Below are 18,295 nucleotides of genomic sequence, written 5' to 3'. Positions count from 1 at the left end.
TAACAATTCCCACTGATCCTGGAGCGTTCGTCATTTTCATCATTCACGTGACCATTTCAGCGGTCACGTGATATACATGCAAACATGACTGCCGAAGCCAGTCATCGCTACTGGAGCAGCCTGAGGATTGATGAAGTAATTATTTTATCACATTTCCAAGTGTTAAAAAAAAAAAAAAAAAAAAAAAAATCCAAACCACCCTGTTATGCTCAGTTCTAGCCAGCCAAATTACCAAATTTTAATAACATGATCACACGTGAACACACCCTTTAAACTAGTGAATGGAGATCACTTCCACTTTCAAGTTTTCCTGCAACATTAAGTTTACGTCCCCACAAGATGTATATGCAGCGGATTTTGTGCTGTGAATTTGCATGTGAAAATCCACATGTCAAACTATACTGCAGATCACCATGTGCAATGTAACATGTATGGTAAATCTGCCTCATTCACCCAACAAAATCCATTGGGTACGTAACCTTTGTTTGAAGTGTGCAGAATTCATTAATCCTGGAGAACTTCTTTAAAAATGGTAAAGTCTTTGTTTTTCCATAACCATGTGTATATGGGGTTTTAAAAGGGAAGCTACACTGGTCTAGACGGCAGCTTGGGGTTTGAGTTCAACAGCCCTTTGTGGTGAAGGGGGGCAAAAAAATCATGTCTCCACTTTTTCCTCCGCAGCGGTGGCGACCGAGGTGGCTTCAAAAATTTTGGTGGTAAGTGCCAAGAAAATAGATCCTTTCGGTGGAATTCCTGTTGCATTGAACAGGACTCCTCAACTTGTTTCAGGCCAGTAATAAATGCTGTCTTATATGTGTGCAAATATACGTTCAGAAGGCAAGTGTGCGGACTGCTTCTATGGTAAGGACTATGAAGAAACACTTCCAACCCTCAGATATAGCAAGTTTTTCTCACTGCTCTTAATCTGCTGCTCAAAGTCCCTGCCGGATCAGTTGCTGTTTATATTGTTGTGGCAAGTTTCCACTGAATAGGTGAGAAAAATAATCCTAGGTTCTATACAAGAAGGCTACCATGGTGGTTTGCTTCTGTGTGTCTAGCCCATTAAGATCACAGACCAGATGCTTCCTAATTTGAGCTTTTTGCCACATACGGTAAATTAAACAAAAGTCAGTGTGGAAAACCATGATACTTTTGTTATATCTTTTGAGTTGTTGGTTGTTTCTATAAAATGTAGCATCTAACTTGAAATTTTCAGATATTCTTGCTCAACAAGGCAGTATTAGTGTACATGCACATGAAAGGGCACAGGCAGCGGATTCTCCACTTGTCCACAGATGGAAAATTCACAGCAAAATGTAGTAGCAATGCTGATCGGTTGTGGAATTTTTTTTTAATAAATCTCAATCTGAAGAATTTCTTCAGTGTAAAATGACCATTTTACGACTTTGAAATGGTACCGTATGTTAATTTATACTGCAGAATTTTATAGCACAATTGATGCACACTATAAATTAATACCAGTGACACAGGTACAGAGGGTAGAACGCCCAGCAATTGCGGGCTTACAGCCTACGGGGCAATGGAGGACAATACGGTATGTTAGAGGGTACCTGCAGCTCCGGTGGTGATGAGGGGACGGAGCAGATTTTACCCTTTACAATAGACATGGTGGAATGTGCAGCTTTAGGGCAACGAAATCTGCAGCAGAAATGCCTGGTGTGCATGTGCCCTCAATATGCGACTATTTATAATCCAATTTCTCTGTCCTTGAAAAAATATGTTGCGATGCTGACGGGACCAGAGGTCATCCATCATTAAGGATAAGATTTTCTCTTTCAGTGCAAAGTGATTGCAGTATCATTGAATGAAAGCCAGTGACCATGTGCTGTAATGCATAGCTATTGCAGCCATTTAGTAAGCTGAATGTTCATTGCTTACTAGTAATCAGTAATAGTTGTAAATGCAGCCAGAATCGCACTGCTGCGTCAGAGAACCCCATGAAGTTATTCATACATACACTTTTTGGCTGCCTAAGACGGTTCTCTAGCATTCATAAATGTCCCGTCATGCATAAAAAAAGCAAAATACAAAACTGTATCTAGTACTGTTTTAGTAAGCTGCGTGCATGGCACGGAGATGGGTTTTGTAGTGGTTAGCACTAGTGCTCACAAGGTCACAACTACCAGCCTGTTGTGAGAGTCGGTAGGCAGAGACCCCTACTGATTGACCGAATAAGAAGTACGGTCAACTTCTCCATTCAGTTGGTAATGGAGTGACCGATACCCAAGTAAGGCTGTCTCTGTGGCAGTCCCATCAACAAGACTTCTGTTTTGGGAATGATTAGGGGTCTCTGAGGTTGGACCCCCTCTCCTTCCCCTATTGATATATTCATTATCACCTTTTCTGTGTAGAGGTAATATGTTGTTCCAACCAAACTTTCCATTTTAGTGGGGGGAGTTTTGTGTGGGCTGCAGGAAGACTTAAGGTACCGTCACATTTAGCGACGCTGCAGCGATCTAGACAACGATGCCGATCGCTGCAGCTTTGCTGTTTGGTCGCTGGAGAACTGTCACACAGACGGCTCTCCAGCGACCAACGATCCCGAGGTCCCCGGGTAACCAGGGTAAACATCGGGTTACTAAGCGCAGGGCCGCGCTTAGTAACCCGATGTTTACCCTGGTTACCAGTATAAATGTAAAAAAACCCAAAAACACTACATACTTACATTCCGGTGTCTGTCGCGTCCCCCGGCGTTCTGCTTCCCTGCACTGTGTAAGCGCCGGCCGTAAAGCACACTCTGCTGTACGGCAAGCCGGCGCTGACACAGGATGCAGGAGGAGTGCAGGGAAGCAGAACGCCAGGGGACAGACACCGGAATGTAAGTATGTAGTGTTTTTTTTTTTTTTTTTTAACATTTACACTGGTAACCGGCCCTGCGCTTAGTAACCCGATGTTTACCCTGGTTACCAGTGAAGACATCACTGAATCGGCGTCACACACGCCGATTCAGCGATGTCTGCGGGAGATCCAGCGACGAAATAAAGTTCTGGCCTTTCTGCTCCGACCAACGATGTCACAGCAGGATCCTGATCGCTGCTGCGTGTCAAACACAACGATATCGCTATCCAGGACGCTGCAACGTCACGGATCGCTATCGATATCGTTGTGTTGTTCAGTGTGAAGGTACCTTAAGGATCTGTTTACACAGATTGGTAAACTTCTACCGATCAGCAGTCGTTTGCGTGTTTTCACAAACAGATCAAGGTAAATGGTGCATGCAAGCAATCTATACTAGATTGCATAGTGTACATGGGGTGCCATTGGTCTTGACAGTGTGAGTCCTGTTTACACAGGAGCCAAGAACAATGATCCTTTTATGCTGAATTTCGCTTGGCCATCAGGTGATTGGCAGCATGTTTATACTGCAAAATAATTGTGAAATTCACTTTTTAATTGCGCTTTCACAATAAACTTGCAGTTTTATTGTCCCTTAGGTTATATATATATATATAGGGGCAGTGTTTATTCCAACCAGGGTCCCCCAGTGCACAACAAGAACTGTCACTTTCACAGCAAAGATGCTTAACAAATGGTCTCATCATCTAAATCAGAATATAGTTTAGAAGAGGATTAAGGAATGCTTGTTCCTATACCTAGCAAATTTATGCTAGAAAAGTGAAAAATATTGAGCCAGGGGTTCCCTCGTATTTAACAGATTAAGGCTACGTTCACATTTGCGTTGTGCGCCGCTGCGTCAGCGACGCAACGCAAATAAAAACGCACGCAAAAACGCTGCGTTTTGCGACGCATGCGTCGTTTTTTGCCGAAATTTGGACGCAAGAAAAATGTAACTTGTTGCGTTTTCTTGGCCTGACTCTTGCGGCAAAAAAACCTCATGCGTCGCACAACGCAGCACACAAAAACGCATGCGTCCCCAATGTTAAATATAGGGGCGCATGACTCATGCGTCGCCGCTGCGTCGCCCGACGCAAACACGCATAACGCTAATGTGAACGTAGCCTAAGAATTACAGGTATTAGGTAACTACAAATGTATGAATTTTTAACACTGGAAGTCAATTTCAGAAATCTCACCTACTTCTGTAACATATTCCAAATACTTTGTTTTGTACTTTTTCAGGCTCTAAAGATTATGGTAATAAGCCTGAGTCAGGTAAGACTATTTTACATACATAGGGAGTTTAAACATAACTTCCCACAAGACTGATATTAATGTAGTTGTTTTTATGTTCCAGACAATCAGGACAATTCGGACAATAATACAATATTTGTGCAAGGACTTGCTGAAGATGCATCTCCAGATCAAGTGGCCGACTACTTCAAACAAATTGGGATCATAAAGGTAAGAGTGGGAAATGCACCGTGTTATACGGATCCACATACTGATAACAAACAACCCCCTTAAACAGGCTAATAAAGCTTCATCACTGTATAGTCGAATGTTATAAAATCAAGTTTATTCAAAACTGAGGATTCAATGGTGAATGTTGTCCCAGTTTAATGATCTCTGAATTACACATACTCTGTTTGCAGATTAACAAGAAGACTGGAAAGCCGATGATAAACCTTTATACTGACAAGGAAACGGGCAAGTCTAAAGGAGAAGCGACTGTTTCATTTGATGACCCTCCTTCAGCCAAAGCGGCCATTGACTGGTTTGATGGTAAGATACATTTTGCTTATTTTTGGCAATGTTTTCTCTTGGCAAACGTAATGTGTACACTCCTATCTAGATTGTGCAGCCTGTGAATTATCTAAGGTGGTTTACTACACTCTTCACACAGGAAAAGAATTTATGGGAAATTCAATCAAAGTCTCCTTTGCTACTCGGCGTCCTGAATTTATGAGAGGAGGAGCAGCAAGTGGTGGAGGAGGCGGCGGTCGAAGAGGTGGTGGTAAGCGTGTGGTATATAAGCCTCAGACTTTTGATTCTAGTTCTTGCTTTAAGTGGACTAAATGTTTGGCTGTAGGAAAGCTCACAGGACTCCTATACAGCAGCTCCATAATGCTGACCTGTCCTCTGGATCAGGGCCCTACAGTCCATTCGCTGATGTTTATGTTGCACATTTGCAAGTAATGGATTATTCCGTTACAGTATATAAATATATATATTTTTTTTCCTTAGGTCATAGGGGTGGTGGTGGTTTTGGTGGAGGCCGTGGCTCTTTCAGAGGGGGTAGTGGTGCACCACAAGGTGGAGACTGGCTGTGCCCAAATCCGTAAGCCTTTTGTATTAAAGAACATATGAAACATTTATTTATTTTTAAATTTGTGTGTTAAAAAGCAATGTCTTTGTGAATTCCAGATCTTGTGGAAACATGAACTTTGCCAGAAGAGATTCTTGTAACCAGTGCAGTGAACCCAGACCAGAAGATTCTAGACAAGGTCAGTTCTTTTTTGCATAGAAAGTGTAAATGGAAGTAAACACCGACACTTATGACTGCAGTATGTGCATAAAATATCTAATTCTTTATGGCAGTCTTCACAAAATCACTTCTAAAACTGTAATGACTGACGTTTGAATGAACCCTGGCAGGCAATAAAACATAGGCATTTTTATGCATTTATATTAAATACACTGAAATACATGACATAAGTAAAGCTGTCCTTCATGTTCTACATTAGAAAAAATATTTTATGCTCAGTTTGCCAAATGTTCAAGTGGTATTTTTAATAGTAATAAATCTTGTAATGTTTTCTTTAGTAAAATCTTTGTTTTCCTTGTTCCACAGATCGTGGAAGAGGTGGGTATGGTGGAGATCGAGGCGGGTATGGTGGAGACAGAGGCTACAGAGGACGTGGACGGGGCGGTGACAGAGGAGGCTATGGAGGCAAGATGGGTGGCAGGTGATTATGCCAATATATTTATCAATTCTGATCCTCTGAATCTTGTCTAAATATATGGGAGGCTAGCAATAATTACCTAATTTCAGGTCTCCTTCAAATCTTTTTTTTTTTTTTTTTTTTTTTTTTTTATGTTAATTTTTACCATTTTTTTTTTTCTTGAATGCAAAAAAACAAACAAACTGAATAAGGGACAGCACGTTGGATTGGCATTTGTGTGGCCTTTGACGGTTTTTTAATAATGCATCCGTGTCTTCAGTGACATGGATGCATTAAAGGGGTATTCCCATCTCCAAGATACTATCCCCTATATGTAGTAGGTATAATAGTAATAATGGCAAATACATCCAATTAGTAATGTAGTACAGTTCTTCTGATACGCCTTGGGTAACCATGGTTACACCACTGATATAGAGAGTTACCTTAATTACTAGTGGTTGCAACCATCGATACCTGAGGTCCTGCAATGCCTGTACATGAGGAAAGATAGTGAATCAGAAAAACTATACTACATTTCTAATTGGAGATATTTGCTAATATTTTTTATTATTACACCTACTACATGTTGAGGTAGAACCTTGGAGATGGGAATACCCCTTTTTTAAAGGCAGAAGCAATTTCTCAATGCTGTTTTCTCTTTTAGGTTGCACATTGTATTGGGTAAAAGCATTTCTGGGTGTCTGCAAGTGTCTTGTGGCACAGCAGACAAATTTTTTTTCTTCCGGTAACAGCTATGAGAATTTTATTTAAATGCAATTTAAAAAGGCACCCTTAAATAAAATAAATGTAGCAATGAGAAATGCATACACCTCACAAACTATACATGTTGGGTATCCACACAACCCTAATACCCATAGGAATGATTTCATACAGTTTAGTGTGAAATACTTAAAGGGCTTGTCTCTTAATAATCAGTTCGGACCGGCGGCATGTTTGAAGTACAGGTAGTCCTCGACTTACGCCGTTGATCCGTTCTTGCGCATTGTTGTAAACCGAATTTCGATGTAAGTCGGACCATACATTCATACAGTACTGTACCATAATAACAGTGCAGTACTGCAACCACTTAGCCTATCCAAACACCTATCCGAACACATAATTAGGGTGTTATGGCGTGCAGGAGACTTTTCTCTATCGCCTCATTGGGGGACACAGGAACCATGGGTGTATGCTGCTGCCACTAGGAGGCTGACACTATGCAAATAAAAAAGTTAGCTCCTCCTCTGCAGTGTACACCCCACCGACTGGAAGTAGGATATTCAGTTTAGCTTAGTGTCAGTAGGAGGTGGACACGGGTCTTTCATTAGACCCTTATCTACCTCAATGTGCGTCGTTTCTTTTCAGGTACCACGGAGGGATACAGGGTGGTCAGTCACACCTGTAGTCCCACAAAGAGACTATGAGTACGGCGTGTACTGCCACCCCGTATCCTCATATGTCTGGTCGGCAGGACCCCAGCCCCTAACACTGAAGCGTGTTGAGGTGATTCAGACCCGGCCCTGCCTCCGTCTCCCACCCACTCGCCCACCAGAGCCTGTCTGTTCGAGGAGACACGGACGTCCCACTATGCTGGATTATCGGACGTCCGATCTTGGATGGGGAGGTACTCTCTCTCTCTCTCCCCCCAGGTACAGAGATAAGAAGATCACAGAAGAAAGAAGATCGGGAAAGAAGAAAAAAAAAAAAAAAAAAAAAAAAAAAAAAATTCCTTTATTTTAATAGTGGGCCCCTTAATTCATGTTAACTTTGCAGCAGTTTTAGGGCTCTCCTCAACACTTCCCCCGTGCTCCGGTGGTCATGGGATGTAATCTAGGTCCCGGCCTCTTCCAGGCCTAGCTGCAGAGTGGGGCATCGGGGGTCTTTTCCCCTTTAATTTTGCGGGTATTTGGGGCTGCAGGCATTGTTTTGCAGCGTTTTTCAATCCCCTGCGCCGCTCCCCCATCCTCCGGCGGTCACCAGCTCTAATTTAGGTCCCGACTTCACTCGGGCCTAGCTGCAGGGCTGGCTCCGCCCCTCTTCTTCCTGCTTTTCGGGCGGGCTTTTTTCCCACCTAGCTCTTAGTCAGCTCCTTCCTGCCGGGACTTAGCTCCGCCCCCGGCACTTGGCTCCGCCCCCTGGTCTCACGATTTAGCTCCGCCCCTTTTTTCCTGTCTCAGAGCAGGCTTTTCAGCATGTGTCCCTGCAGTGTGCGCTTTTTCACTCCTGGACCTGGTCACCCTCTTGTGACTGCCATTTTTCCTATTGATCCAGATTGTACTTGTTTCCTGTGGAGCCTTCTCTTCCTGGCACAGCAGCCCTACAGTCTGGAGCTGAATACAGGATGACTGCACCTACTGTGAGTAGCTGCTCTGCAGCCCGACACTCTCCTCGGCTCTCCTATTCCCTAATGTTCTGGCATCAGTTAATGGGTCTGCTCATCATGAACCCACCGGCCAGGAGTTCCTACCCCGGGTGAGACAGAGGCCCCTATCCCTGGGTGGGCTTTCCTTCTGTCTCGGTCTGTGGCGGACCTCACCAGGATGTCACGTCCCTGGTGTCCGTGCTTGACAGATTGTCCCTCCCAGCCCCCCGCAGTTGCCAGTGGGTCACAGGATTCTCCATCCGGCCTTTTCAACACAGGTCACAAGAGATCCAGACAGGAGCGAAATTCTGTCCTTTTCCCGATCCATCTCGCCCTCCGGTCTGGCACGGTGAGATCCCTCTTCCAGATCCTCCTCTCCCGAGTCAGACGGGCGTCCTCGGTCATGTTTTCAGAGGAAGATTCAGACTTTGTTTCACTACAGGCCTCTAGCATGAGTGATAGGGTGCAAAGCCTTATTATTGCAGTCAACCAGACCTTAGGCATCATGGATACATCTACGGAACCCGCAGAAAAGGCGGTTTCGTTTAGACGGTCAAAACCAACTTCCAAGGTCTTTGCTCTACACACTGAATTTGTTGTGGTACTTGCCAGGGGAAAGGTGAACCATACCAGATGCTTTCAGACAGGGAAGCGTCTCGGCATCCTATATCCCTTCTCCCCTGAGCTCATCGCTAACTGGACTGATTTCTCGGCAGCGGACTCGTCGGTCCCCAGACTGTCCGCCAACATGGTCCTTCGACTTTTCTAATGCAGCATCCCTCATGGATTCCAAGGATACAAGTATAGAATCGCTGGAAAAATCAGCCTTTTGAAGTGGCTGCTTCTGCTTTGTGCCTCGGCCATTGCCTCTACCTGGGTCTCAAGGACCACAGCTAGATGGACCAAACAGCCTTGTAAGGGTACCACGGCTGGACCTCTTCCGGGGGAGCTGGCCGACCAGACGTACCAGATTTCCTATGCAGGGAAATATTTGGTAGCTGTCTCCCTAGATGCGTGTCTTGTGCAGCTCAGGTATCCAGCAATATGGTGACCATCTGGCGGAATATTTGGCTCAAGACATGGCAGGTGGACTTGTTTTCAAAGAAGTCCCTTACCAGCCTCCCTTTCCAGGGGGCCCGTCTTTGACTACATGCTGGAACAAATTATTAAGGACGCAACGGGAGGCACGAGCGTCGCTGGCCTCCCCTGATATGGCAGTTCAGCTCCCTTTTTGTCCTTTCGCTGGTTCGTGGCGTCAGAATATTCCTCTGGCTAGCACAGACCGCGGTCTCGCCTGGCTAGAGAAAAGGCTTCCTTCAAGCCTACCCCTTCCTGGCGTTCCCTCAATTCCCATGGTAGGTCCACCAGGCCCAGACCTGGCAGATCTTCCTTGGCATAACTCATGCTAAGGGCCCAGTGTTCCTCCCAGTTTGGGCGGGCGTCTGTTTTGTTTTTTTTCTTTTTTGCAGGGATGTTTGGCTTGCCTCAGTCGAGGTCAGGGAGGTGGTATCCTCTGGATACAAGATGGGGTTCGCTTCGCGGCCCCGGAATCGCTTCTTCGAATCCCACCCTCTACAAGATCCTAATCTGATCCCAGGTTTCTTTGTGTCCATTGCCTTTCTTCTTTGTTCGGAGGTTATCGTTTCCATCTCAGTAGGAACGCTTCACAGGTTTCTATTCAAACCTGCTTGTAGTGCCGAAGAACAACGGCGCAGTTCGACCCATCTGGTTCCTAAGTTAGTGAACAAAAGGTTCTGCCTGCGGCATTTCAGGATGGAGTCCCTCTGTTCAGTATTGGCTTGCATGGAACCACAGGAATTCCTGTTCTCCATAGATATCCAAGAAGCCTATCTCGATGTTCTGATTTTCCCAGCACACCTGTGTCTCCTGCGTTTCGTGGTGCAGAAGAGTCATTTCCAGTTCATCGCCCTGCCACTCGGTCTTGCGACCGCACCCAGTGTCTTCATAAAGATCATGGCTACATTTATGGCCATTTTGAGGATCACGGGCCTAGTGCTCATTCCGTACCTCGAAGACATCAAGGCTCCGCCCCCCTCTCAGGCCCAGGAGAGTGACAATCATCCGACTCCCTGTCCCGTTTCTGGTGGCTGGTCAGCAGAACAAAGTCTTGTCTTGTTCCGAGTCAGTGCCTCGTCTTCTAAGGCATGCTGTTCGACACCTGTCAGTCGAGGGTTTTTTTGTTATTTTTTTCTTCTCAAGGAGAAACGGGCAATTCTCCAGGACGGAGTTTTCTGCAAGGCCCTCGGCTGCCTTCCTTCCATTCAGCAATGAAGGTCCTGGGACGAATGGTGGCAGCATCGGAAGCGTTCCCTTTTGCGCTGTTCCACTTCAGTAGGCCATCCTTTCTCAGTGGGACAGGTCGGTGCTGTCTCTGGATCGTCCGATTCGGCCTTCCGTCCGATTCTAATGGTCTCTCAGCTGGTGGCTGTCATCCCCTCATTCCCCAGGTCCGGTCCTTCCTTCTCGCCCATGGCAGGTGGTGACGACGGTCGCCAGCCTTCCCGGCTGGGGCACGGTTTCCCACAATCCGTCAGTTAAAGGGGCGTTGGTCGGAGCAAGATTCCCCTCTGCCGATCGACATCCTTGAGATAGCGGCCATTCTTCTGTCCCTGAGTCACTGGGAAATGGTTCTCAGAGGTCTGCCAGTCAGAATCCAGACGTCCAATGCCACGGCTGTGGCATATGTCAAACACCATGGAGGGAATCAGTCTCTTGGAAATGGCGGAGGTATCCAAGATCCTCTTCTGGGCAGAGGCGACGGTTCCGGCACTATCCGCAGTGCATATTCCCGGTGTTGGCAACTAGGCCGCGGTGTTTTTCTCTGCCACGAGGGCCTTTCGGCAGGAGAGTGGTCCCTGCATCGGGAGGTCTTCCTTCAAATTTGCCTTTGATGGGGATCTCCGGACGCGGATGTCTTGGTGTCGCGACTGCTTAGGAAGGTTCCACCGTTTATTTCCAGGTCCGCGACCCTCTTGTAGTGGAGACCGATGCTTTGGCCATTCCTGGGTCGCATTTTGTATTTCCCTATCTGTTTCCTCCCCTTCCCTTCTTCCCAGGCTGTTGAAGATCATTGCGGAGGGGGTGCCGGTCTTTCTGATCGCACCAGATTGGCCCAGAAGGTTCTGGTTCGCTGAGATCGCCAATCTCCTCGCGGACTTCCTCTGGAGGCCCCAGACAGGCCAGATCTTCTGTCCCAAGGACCGATCTGCCACCAGAGTTCTTGGTTGCTCAATTTAACATCTTGGCTGTTGAATCCTTCCATTTGGCCTTTTCTCAAGGCGGGACTTGATGCTGGCCTTGACCTTAGTCCTCTAAAGGGTCAGGTAGGAACGCTTTCCATTCTCTTTCTGAAGTCCCATTTCAGAAGTCCTTGACTTCCTGTTCTCAGGTCAGATATTTAGATCTGAGAGACCTCGGTGGTTGATACCTCTTAATGGCTAACTGAAAAGATGGTAGCAAATTGCAAACCTTTGAGACTTCTCAGACCTCTTCATCAGGCATAGACTAATTAAATTCCAAATATTTTATCTACTGGCTATCACGGTACAAGGATATATATCCGTCCCGTTCTCAGGTCAGAACTTTTCTTCAAGGAGTGGTGCATGCAGCTCTCTTGTACCGGACTCTCGTGGATCCCAAGGAGCTTAATCTTGTTCTGGAGGCTGTGGGTTCCCCCCCTTGAACCTCCCCATGAGGCCTCACTGTCTGTTCTGTCCTGCAAGGTGTCGTTTCTGGTGGCCATCACCTCCATTAGGCGCGTCTCGGAGTTGGTGGCTCTCTCCTGTCGCCCCATTTCTTGGTTCTTCACCAAGATAAGGTAGTTTACGGCCATCGTCGCCTTTTCTTCCCAGGGTGGTGTCCTCCTTGTTACTTCAATAAGATCGTCCTTCCCACCTTTTTGTTCTGCTCCGACCTATTCTCTGGAGCGTTCGCTGAACAGGCCAGACCTGGTCAGGGCGGTGAGGATCTATTTGTCTAGGACCACCTTCTTTAGGAAGACGGACCGTCTATTTGTCATTCCAGAAGGTGCGCCAAGAGGCCTGCCAGCCTCCAAGGTTATGATTGTTCTCTGGATCAGACCTGCTATTCTGGAGGCTTACCAGGTCAGGAACAGAGTGACTCCTCCTGGGATTAAGACTCACTCTGCCCCGGGCAGTGGGCGCCTCCTGGGCGGTACACCATGGGGCATCTGCCCTACAACTTTGCAAGGCAACCTGGTGTTCCATTCACTCATTTGCCAAATGTTATAAGCTCCATACCTACGCTTTGGCAGTTGCCAGCCTAGGCGGAAGGATCTTGCAGGCGGCAGTGGTAAGTTCTCCGACCTGAATGGAGTTTTTTTCTGCTGTTCCCACCCCAGGGACTGCTTTGGGACGTCCCATGGTTCCTGTGTCCCCCAATGAGGCGATAGAGAAAACAGGATTTTTGGTTGCTTACCGTAAAATCTGTTTCTCGGAGCCTTCATTGGGGGACACAGCACCCTCCCAAGTTGAACAGCTCTGTTTTATTGTGTTATATTGTCACAGTTTGACTTTCTATCTTTAACATGTTGCTTCTCCTACTGCTTTTTTCACTAACTGAATATCCTACTTCCAGTCGGTGGGGTGTACACTGCAGAGGAGGAGCTAACTTTTTTATTTGCATAGTGTCAGCCTCCTAGTGGCAGCAGCATACACCCATGGTTCCTGTGTCCCCCAATGAAGGCTCCGAGAAACAGATTTTACGGTAAGCAACCAAAAATCCTGTTTTTCCTCGTGTAACCGGGTACAGTGAACAGTACTGGACTCTAGTCTTCCGATGCTGCATGTAGTTGCATGTAGTTCGACTTACGACGCAAAACCGTGTAAGTCGGAATGAGGCGTCGTATAAAGCGTTGTAACCACAAAACGATGTAACTCGAGACCGTTGTAACCTGAGGACTAACTGTACTGTCTCCAATACTGCAAACAGAAGTATCTCTGCCCCTGCAGCATCGGAGGAGCAAAAGTTGTATCTAGCTATCCAACCAGCTTCAGAGCTGCACTTGCAAGCACGTTTCTAACTAGAAGGCCTGCCACCGCTGATAAACTGCAAAAAATGAATATTCTTATAAGGGTATTTTATTTGGGGTAAATTGCAGTGTTTGTTTTTATGAGCAATTTGCTATTTAACAAGATGAAAAGCTTTTAACCCCTTTCTGCCAGCTGACGGAATAGTACGTCAGCTGCAGTATCCCCCGCTTTGAGGTGGGCTCCGGCGGTGAGCCTCAAAGCCATGACATGTCGGCTGTTTTCAACAGCTGACATGTGCGCGCATTGGGCTCGTGCAGAGCAGCAATCCGCCCGCTCCCATTAGTTAAATGCCGCTGTCAAACTCTGACAGCGGCATTTAACAAGTGCTCCCGGCCGCGCGGCCGGAAGTACTCGCACTGCTGACACCTGTCACGTGATCGGGGGTCATCGGTGCTTTGTCATCACAACCAGAGGTCTGCTTGAGACCTCTATGGTTGTTGATGGCAGATTGCGATGAGCGCCACCCTGTGGTCGGCGCTGATAGCAAGCCTGCAATTCTGTTGCATAGAGGTGAATTGTGCAGTAGTGGAGGCTATTGAAGCATGCCAAAATTAGTGTATAAAAATATAGTACACCTCGTCCCACAAAAATAAGCCCTCACATGGCCATATTGACGGAAAATAAAAAAGTTATGGCTCTGGAAAGAAGGGGAGCGAAAAACGAAAAAAGCTCGGGTGGTGAAGGGGTTAAAGGGAACCTGCATTTTATAACTCATATAGGCCAAAACTGTTGACAGGTTCCCTTTTATTATCTGAGCAGCAGTTGCTTCCTGTGCAGTAGTTTACCTTATAGCAGTCGTAGTATATAATGTTTTTCAAACAGCCTAGGCTATCAAAAAGGCAGTCTAGCTCACAAAGGGAGTAAAGCCAATATTAGGGTAACGTTTCCCAATAATATTAATGGTCTTAAAAGTGAAATGCATATCTGAGCTTCAGATTACATTGACAACCCTTACAATTTTATGTTCTTCTCATTTTAGGAATGACTTTAGAAATGACCAGCGCAACCGGCCTTACTAGCTTGAGGTTACTTTCCGGTCTTCAGCTTTACGTGGCATCAGAGTGCTTAGAATTAAGTCACAAGTTTGATTTTTATTTTATTCTTTCCCAGAAATGTGAGGTTGTTTTTTTGTTCCTAAAAATTCATAAAATTACTGAACGCTGCCCCTGTTTCTTCAATTCGACAAATATCATAAACTATTGCCAAATAAGTGTTTTTGTAATACAATAAAATGACTTCTTTTTAGGCGTTTGTGTTTTTTGTTTTTGTTTTTTTTTTGTGTTAGATCATTTATTCCCATGAAATCACATTGTGCAATTGTCTCAAAGCAAAGTTTGTAAATAAATTGCAAACAGTAACAAAGAAAATGGCTGTTATTTAAAATGTCCGGTGATTTATAGTTAAGATTATTCGCGCAAAATGACAGTACAGGCTAATATTATGTTATACACATAAGGTTAATGATCACATAGAACCAAGGATTAACCAATCTGTTCACAGCCAGTAAGCCCAAAGTGATGGTGTCCAAAGTGTTTAATCTCCTGCACAGGTACACGGAATGTATGTGGATGATGCTATGGCTGGTAGCACCTTCCACAAATCTCATCTATTCAAAAATGGAGCTTTCGATTCCTGTGACACGTCACAACGATGGTTGAATGCTACATTCACCAATAATCCAATGTTTTTCTGAGAAGCTCTGCCTTTCGTCAGGGATAGCGCATGTATTATTCATCTGCTCAATTTATATACATAGTGCCTCTGAAATTGGCTTTTCCACGATATCCCTCCTGACAGCACCGTGAAGGTTATCCTTCCTTCCTTATATGGGCAGGAAACACCTGAGATTAAAAGACCCCTCCCACCCACACTTCCCAGTGTTTTTTCCTGTCCCTGTAAGGACACACACAAGAGAAGATGTGGAAGGTCAGGGTTGGAGCTTCAGCGCTTTCTGGTTTACCTTAGGGCAGTGGTCCCCAACTCCAGGCCTCGAGGGCCGCCAACAGTGCAGGTTTTCAGGATTTCCTTAGTATTGCACAGGGGTTGGAGTCATCACCTGTGCAGATGATCACATTACCACCAATGCAATACTAAAGAAATCCTGAAAACCTGCACTGTTGGCGGCCCTCGAGGCCTGGAGTTGGGGACCCCTGCCTTAGGGGATCACGGGTCCATTCTCCTTCCACCTGTCAAGGTCTGGGGCAGACACCCCCCGAAAGGGGGTTCGTCAGCCATGCGCCCAGTTGAGCTGGAGCTCTGAGCTTGGAACCATGTCCATTACCGGCAGATCGCAGCCGCATACGTCACTTCTGGGCACAGCAGAAGAAGTTCCAGATGAGTTCCACGCTTAAACGCAGAGTGCGCCGAAGGTCAGGGACGCCTTCCGGTGACATCAGATGCGATGAAGCTGGTATGTAGCCCAAGGGATTCCGGAAGAGGACCTGCCAGGCTGGAAGACTGGTAGGAAATAAAAACTGCCTTGATCGGTATGTGGCTGTGAGAGAGCACCTCTGGATCAGCATGGAGGACCCTGTGAGGAGCACTAAGTTTCCCCCCCGAATCACGAATAATAATCGTGAGTAGCCTTAAGGGCAGGGTTACTATGGCCAGGATACCAGGGGTTACGAAAGGATCGTGTGTTTGTATTAGGATGACAAAATGCCAGCCATGATGACACTTGTGCTCAAGAGGACTGGCAAGTCCTCTGAGAAATCCCAGAGATGCGTCATCTGTAATAGCAAGCTACCAGACAGTAGTCAGTGACATTACTCAACCCTGTTTTCAATTAAAAAAAAAAAAAATTGGGGAAAAAGCCGTACCATCAGAAACCTGAAGCCCTTAAATCAGTGGATAACATACAAGCAGTTCAGAATGGAGTCTCTAAACACCACCATTCCCCCTTATAGACAAGAACGCAGTGATGTGCACAATAGACCTAAATAGCGCATTTGCACTACCACGTTCCGATTCACCAGCGCTCTCAAAAATACATATGGTTCACCCTAAAGAGAAGGAACGAGTGCTACCACTTCCAGTTTTGCGCTCTTCCTTTCGGTCTTGCTTCGGCACCTCGGGTATTCACAAAGCTGGTCGCCGAGATCATGGCCTACCTGAGACAGAGGGATGTGGACATTGTCCCGTATTTGGATGATTTTTTTTTTACTGATATCGGGTTCAGAAGCAGAACTAGAACAGCTCAGTCTAGTGATCTCTACTTTAGAAGGCTTAGGTTGGATCCTAAACTGAGAAAAGTCAGAACTACTACCTGAAACCAGAAAGAAGTTTCTAAGGGTCATTCTGGATTCTAGACAAGCGTTTCGCTTTTACCAGAGGAGAAGGAAGAGGCAGTGAAGACCAAGATCCGTCTACTCCTTCAGAATCGGGTTTCCATAAGGACGGCAATGAGTCTTGGGAACACTAACAGCCTGCATATCGTGTGTGCGCATTGGGGTCAGTTCCAGGGCTGTGGAGTCGGAGGTAGTTTTGGTCGGAGTCGGTAGAAATGTACCGACTCCGACTCCAGCTTTTAAAAAAAAAAAATGTATTAATATTTCATAATTGAACTTTCATATGAATTTTATAAATGTTACCCAAATACATATGTTCTATCAAACTATGAACAACAGTGATAAGCAGTTCTGCTGGAGATAGAGACCTTTCTTAAGGTACCTTCACACTAAACGATATCGCTAGCGATCTGTGACGTTGCAGCGTCCTGGCTAGCGATATCGTTTAGTTTGACACGCAGCAGCGATCAGAATCCTGCTGTGATGTCGTTGGTCGGGGCTAGAAGGCCAGAACTTTATTTGGTCGCTGGCTCTCCCGCTGACATCGCTGAATCTGCGTGTGACACCGATTCAGCGATGTCTTCGCTGGTAACCAGGGTAAACATCGGGTTACTAAGCGCAGGGCCGCGTTTAGTAACCCGATGTTTACCCTGGTTACCATCCTAAAAGTAAAAAACAAACAAACGCTTCATACTTACCTTCCGCTGTCTGTCCTCCGGCGCTGTGCTTTCCTGCACTCACTGTGAGCACAGCGGCCGGAAAGCAGAGCGGTGACGTCACCGCTCTGCTTTCCGGCCGCTGTGCTCACAGTCATTACAGAGAAGCACAGCGCCGGGCACAGACAGCAGAAGGTAAGTATGAAGCGTTTTTTTTTTTTTTTACTTTTAGGATGGTAACCAGGGTAAACATCGGGTTACTAAGCACGGCCCTGCGCTTAGTAACCCGATGTTTACCCTGGTTACCGGCATCGTTGGTCGCTGGAGAGCTGTCTGTGTGACAGCTCTCCAGCGACCAAACAGCGATGCTGCAGCGATCCGGATCGTTGTCTGGATCGCTGCAGCGTCGTTTAGTGTGAAGGTACCTTTACTTCTTGTGTGTCACTGTTCTCCACTGCCCTTATCTAATCTTATACTTGGTTAACCTCATGCTGCCCCAACCCCCCTACTTACAATGTATGAAACTGAAAGTGAAAATGTGTTGCAAATTCTTAGTAGTAAAGCTCCTCCTCTAGACTAGATGTTTGGTGTGCGTCTTCCAAGCATCTAACAGCTGCTATTCAGAAGAGGAAGACTGTAAGAAGTATTATCCTTTCAACAACAGTGTTTATTGCATATTTACTTACAAGAGTTTAGAAAAGTTTATAAGTTATTTGCTATATTCTAATTGTATTCTAATAAATATAGTTTTTGCTCTAAGTGGTTTGATTACTTATATGATGGTGAGAAACTGAATAAGCACGATGTTAATATTTGACAACAGTAAATTTATTGTTACATATTGGCCATTTATGTCGGAGCCGGAGTCGGAACCTGATAAAATCCAGGAGTCTGAGTCGCAACTGTGGCTTACCGACTCCACAGCCCTGGTCAGTTCCACACATGGAGACAACAGAGAGACATCCTGTCAACCTGGGACAGAAGACAGATGTCTTTGGACAAAGAGAGCCTTATCCCCGGCATTAAAATCGTCACTAAGATGGTAGACCGTTTCCAGGAAAATCACACGGAGTTCCTTGGATATTGTCTTGCATAACAATCTTCACGGATGCAA

General features: G+C 45.9%; 1 protein-coding gene across 2 annotated transcripts in view; it reads left to right on the top strand.

Annotated features, from left to right (window-relative positions):
• The window catches only part of TAF15 (TATA-box binding protein associated factor 15), a 72,569-nt gene extending 58,086 nt beyond the window's left edge, over positions 1–14,483 (top strand). For both annotated transcript variants that reach the window (XM_069757270.1, XM_069757269.1), the window contains exons 8-16: positions 682–716; positions 4,102–4,134; positions 4,217–4,323; positions 4,515–4,644; positions 4,766–4,876; positions 5,107–5,200; positions 5,287–5,366; positions 5,714–5,828; positions 14,218–14,483. In XM_069757270.1, the coding sequence (XP_069613371.1) occupies positions 682–716; positions 4,102–4,134; positions 4,217–4,323; positions 4,515–4,644; positions 4,766–4,876; positions 5,107–5,200; positions 5,287–5,366; positions 5,714–5,828; positions 14,218–14,257 (745 nt within the window). In that variant the 3' untranslated portion in view covers positions 14,258–14,483. The remainder of the gene's footprint in view (positions 1–681; positions 717–4,101; positions 4,135–4,216; positions 4,324–4,514; positions 4,645–4,765; positions 4,877–5,106; positions 5,201–5,286; positions 5,367–5,713; positions 5,829–14,217) is intronic.
• The last annotated feature ends 3,812 nt before the right edge of the window (positions 14,484–18,295 follow it).

The sequence above is a fragment of the Ranitomeya imitator genome, chromosome 3 (assembly GCF_032444005.1).
Source record: "Ranitomeya imitator isolate aRanImi1 chromosome 3, aRanImi1.pri, whole genome shotgun sequence".
NCBI lineage: Eukaryota > Metazoa > Chordata > Amphibia > Anura > Dendrobatidae > Ranitomeya > Ranitomeya imitator.
This window is presented reverse-complemented; position numbering and strand designations above follow the sequence as displayed.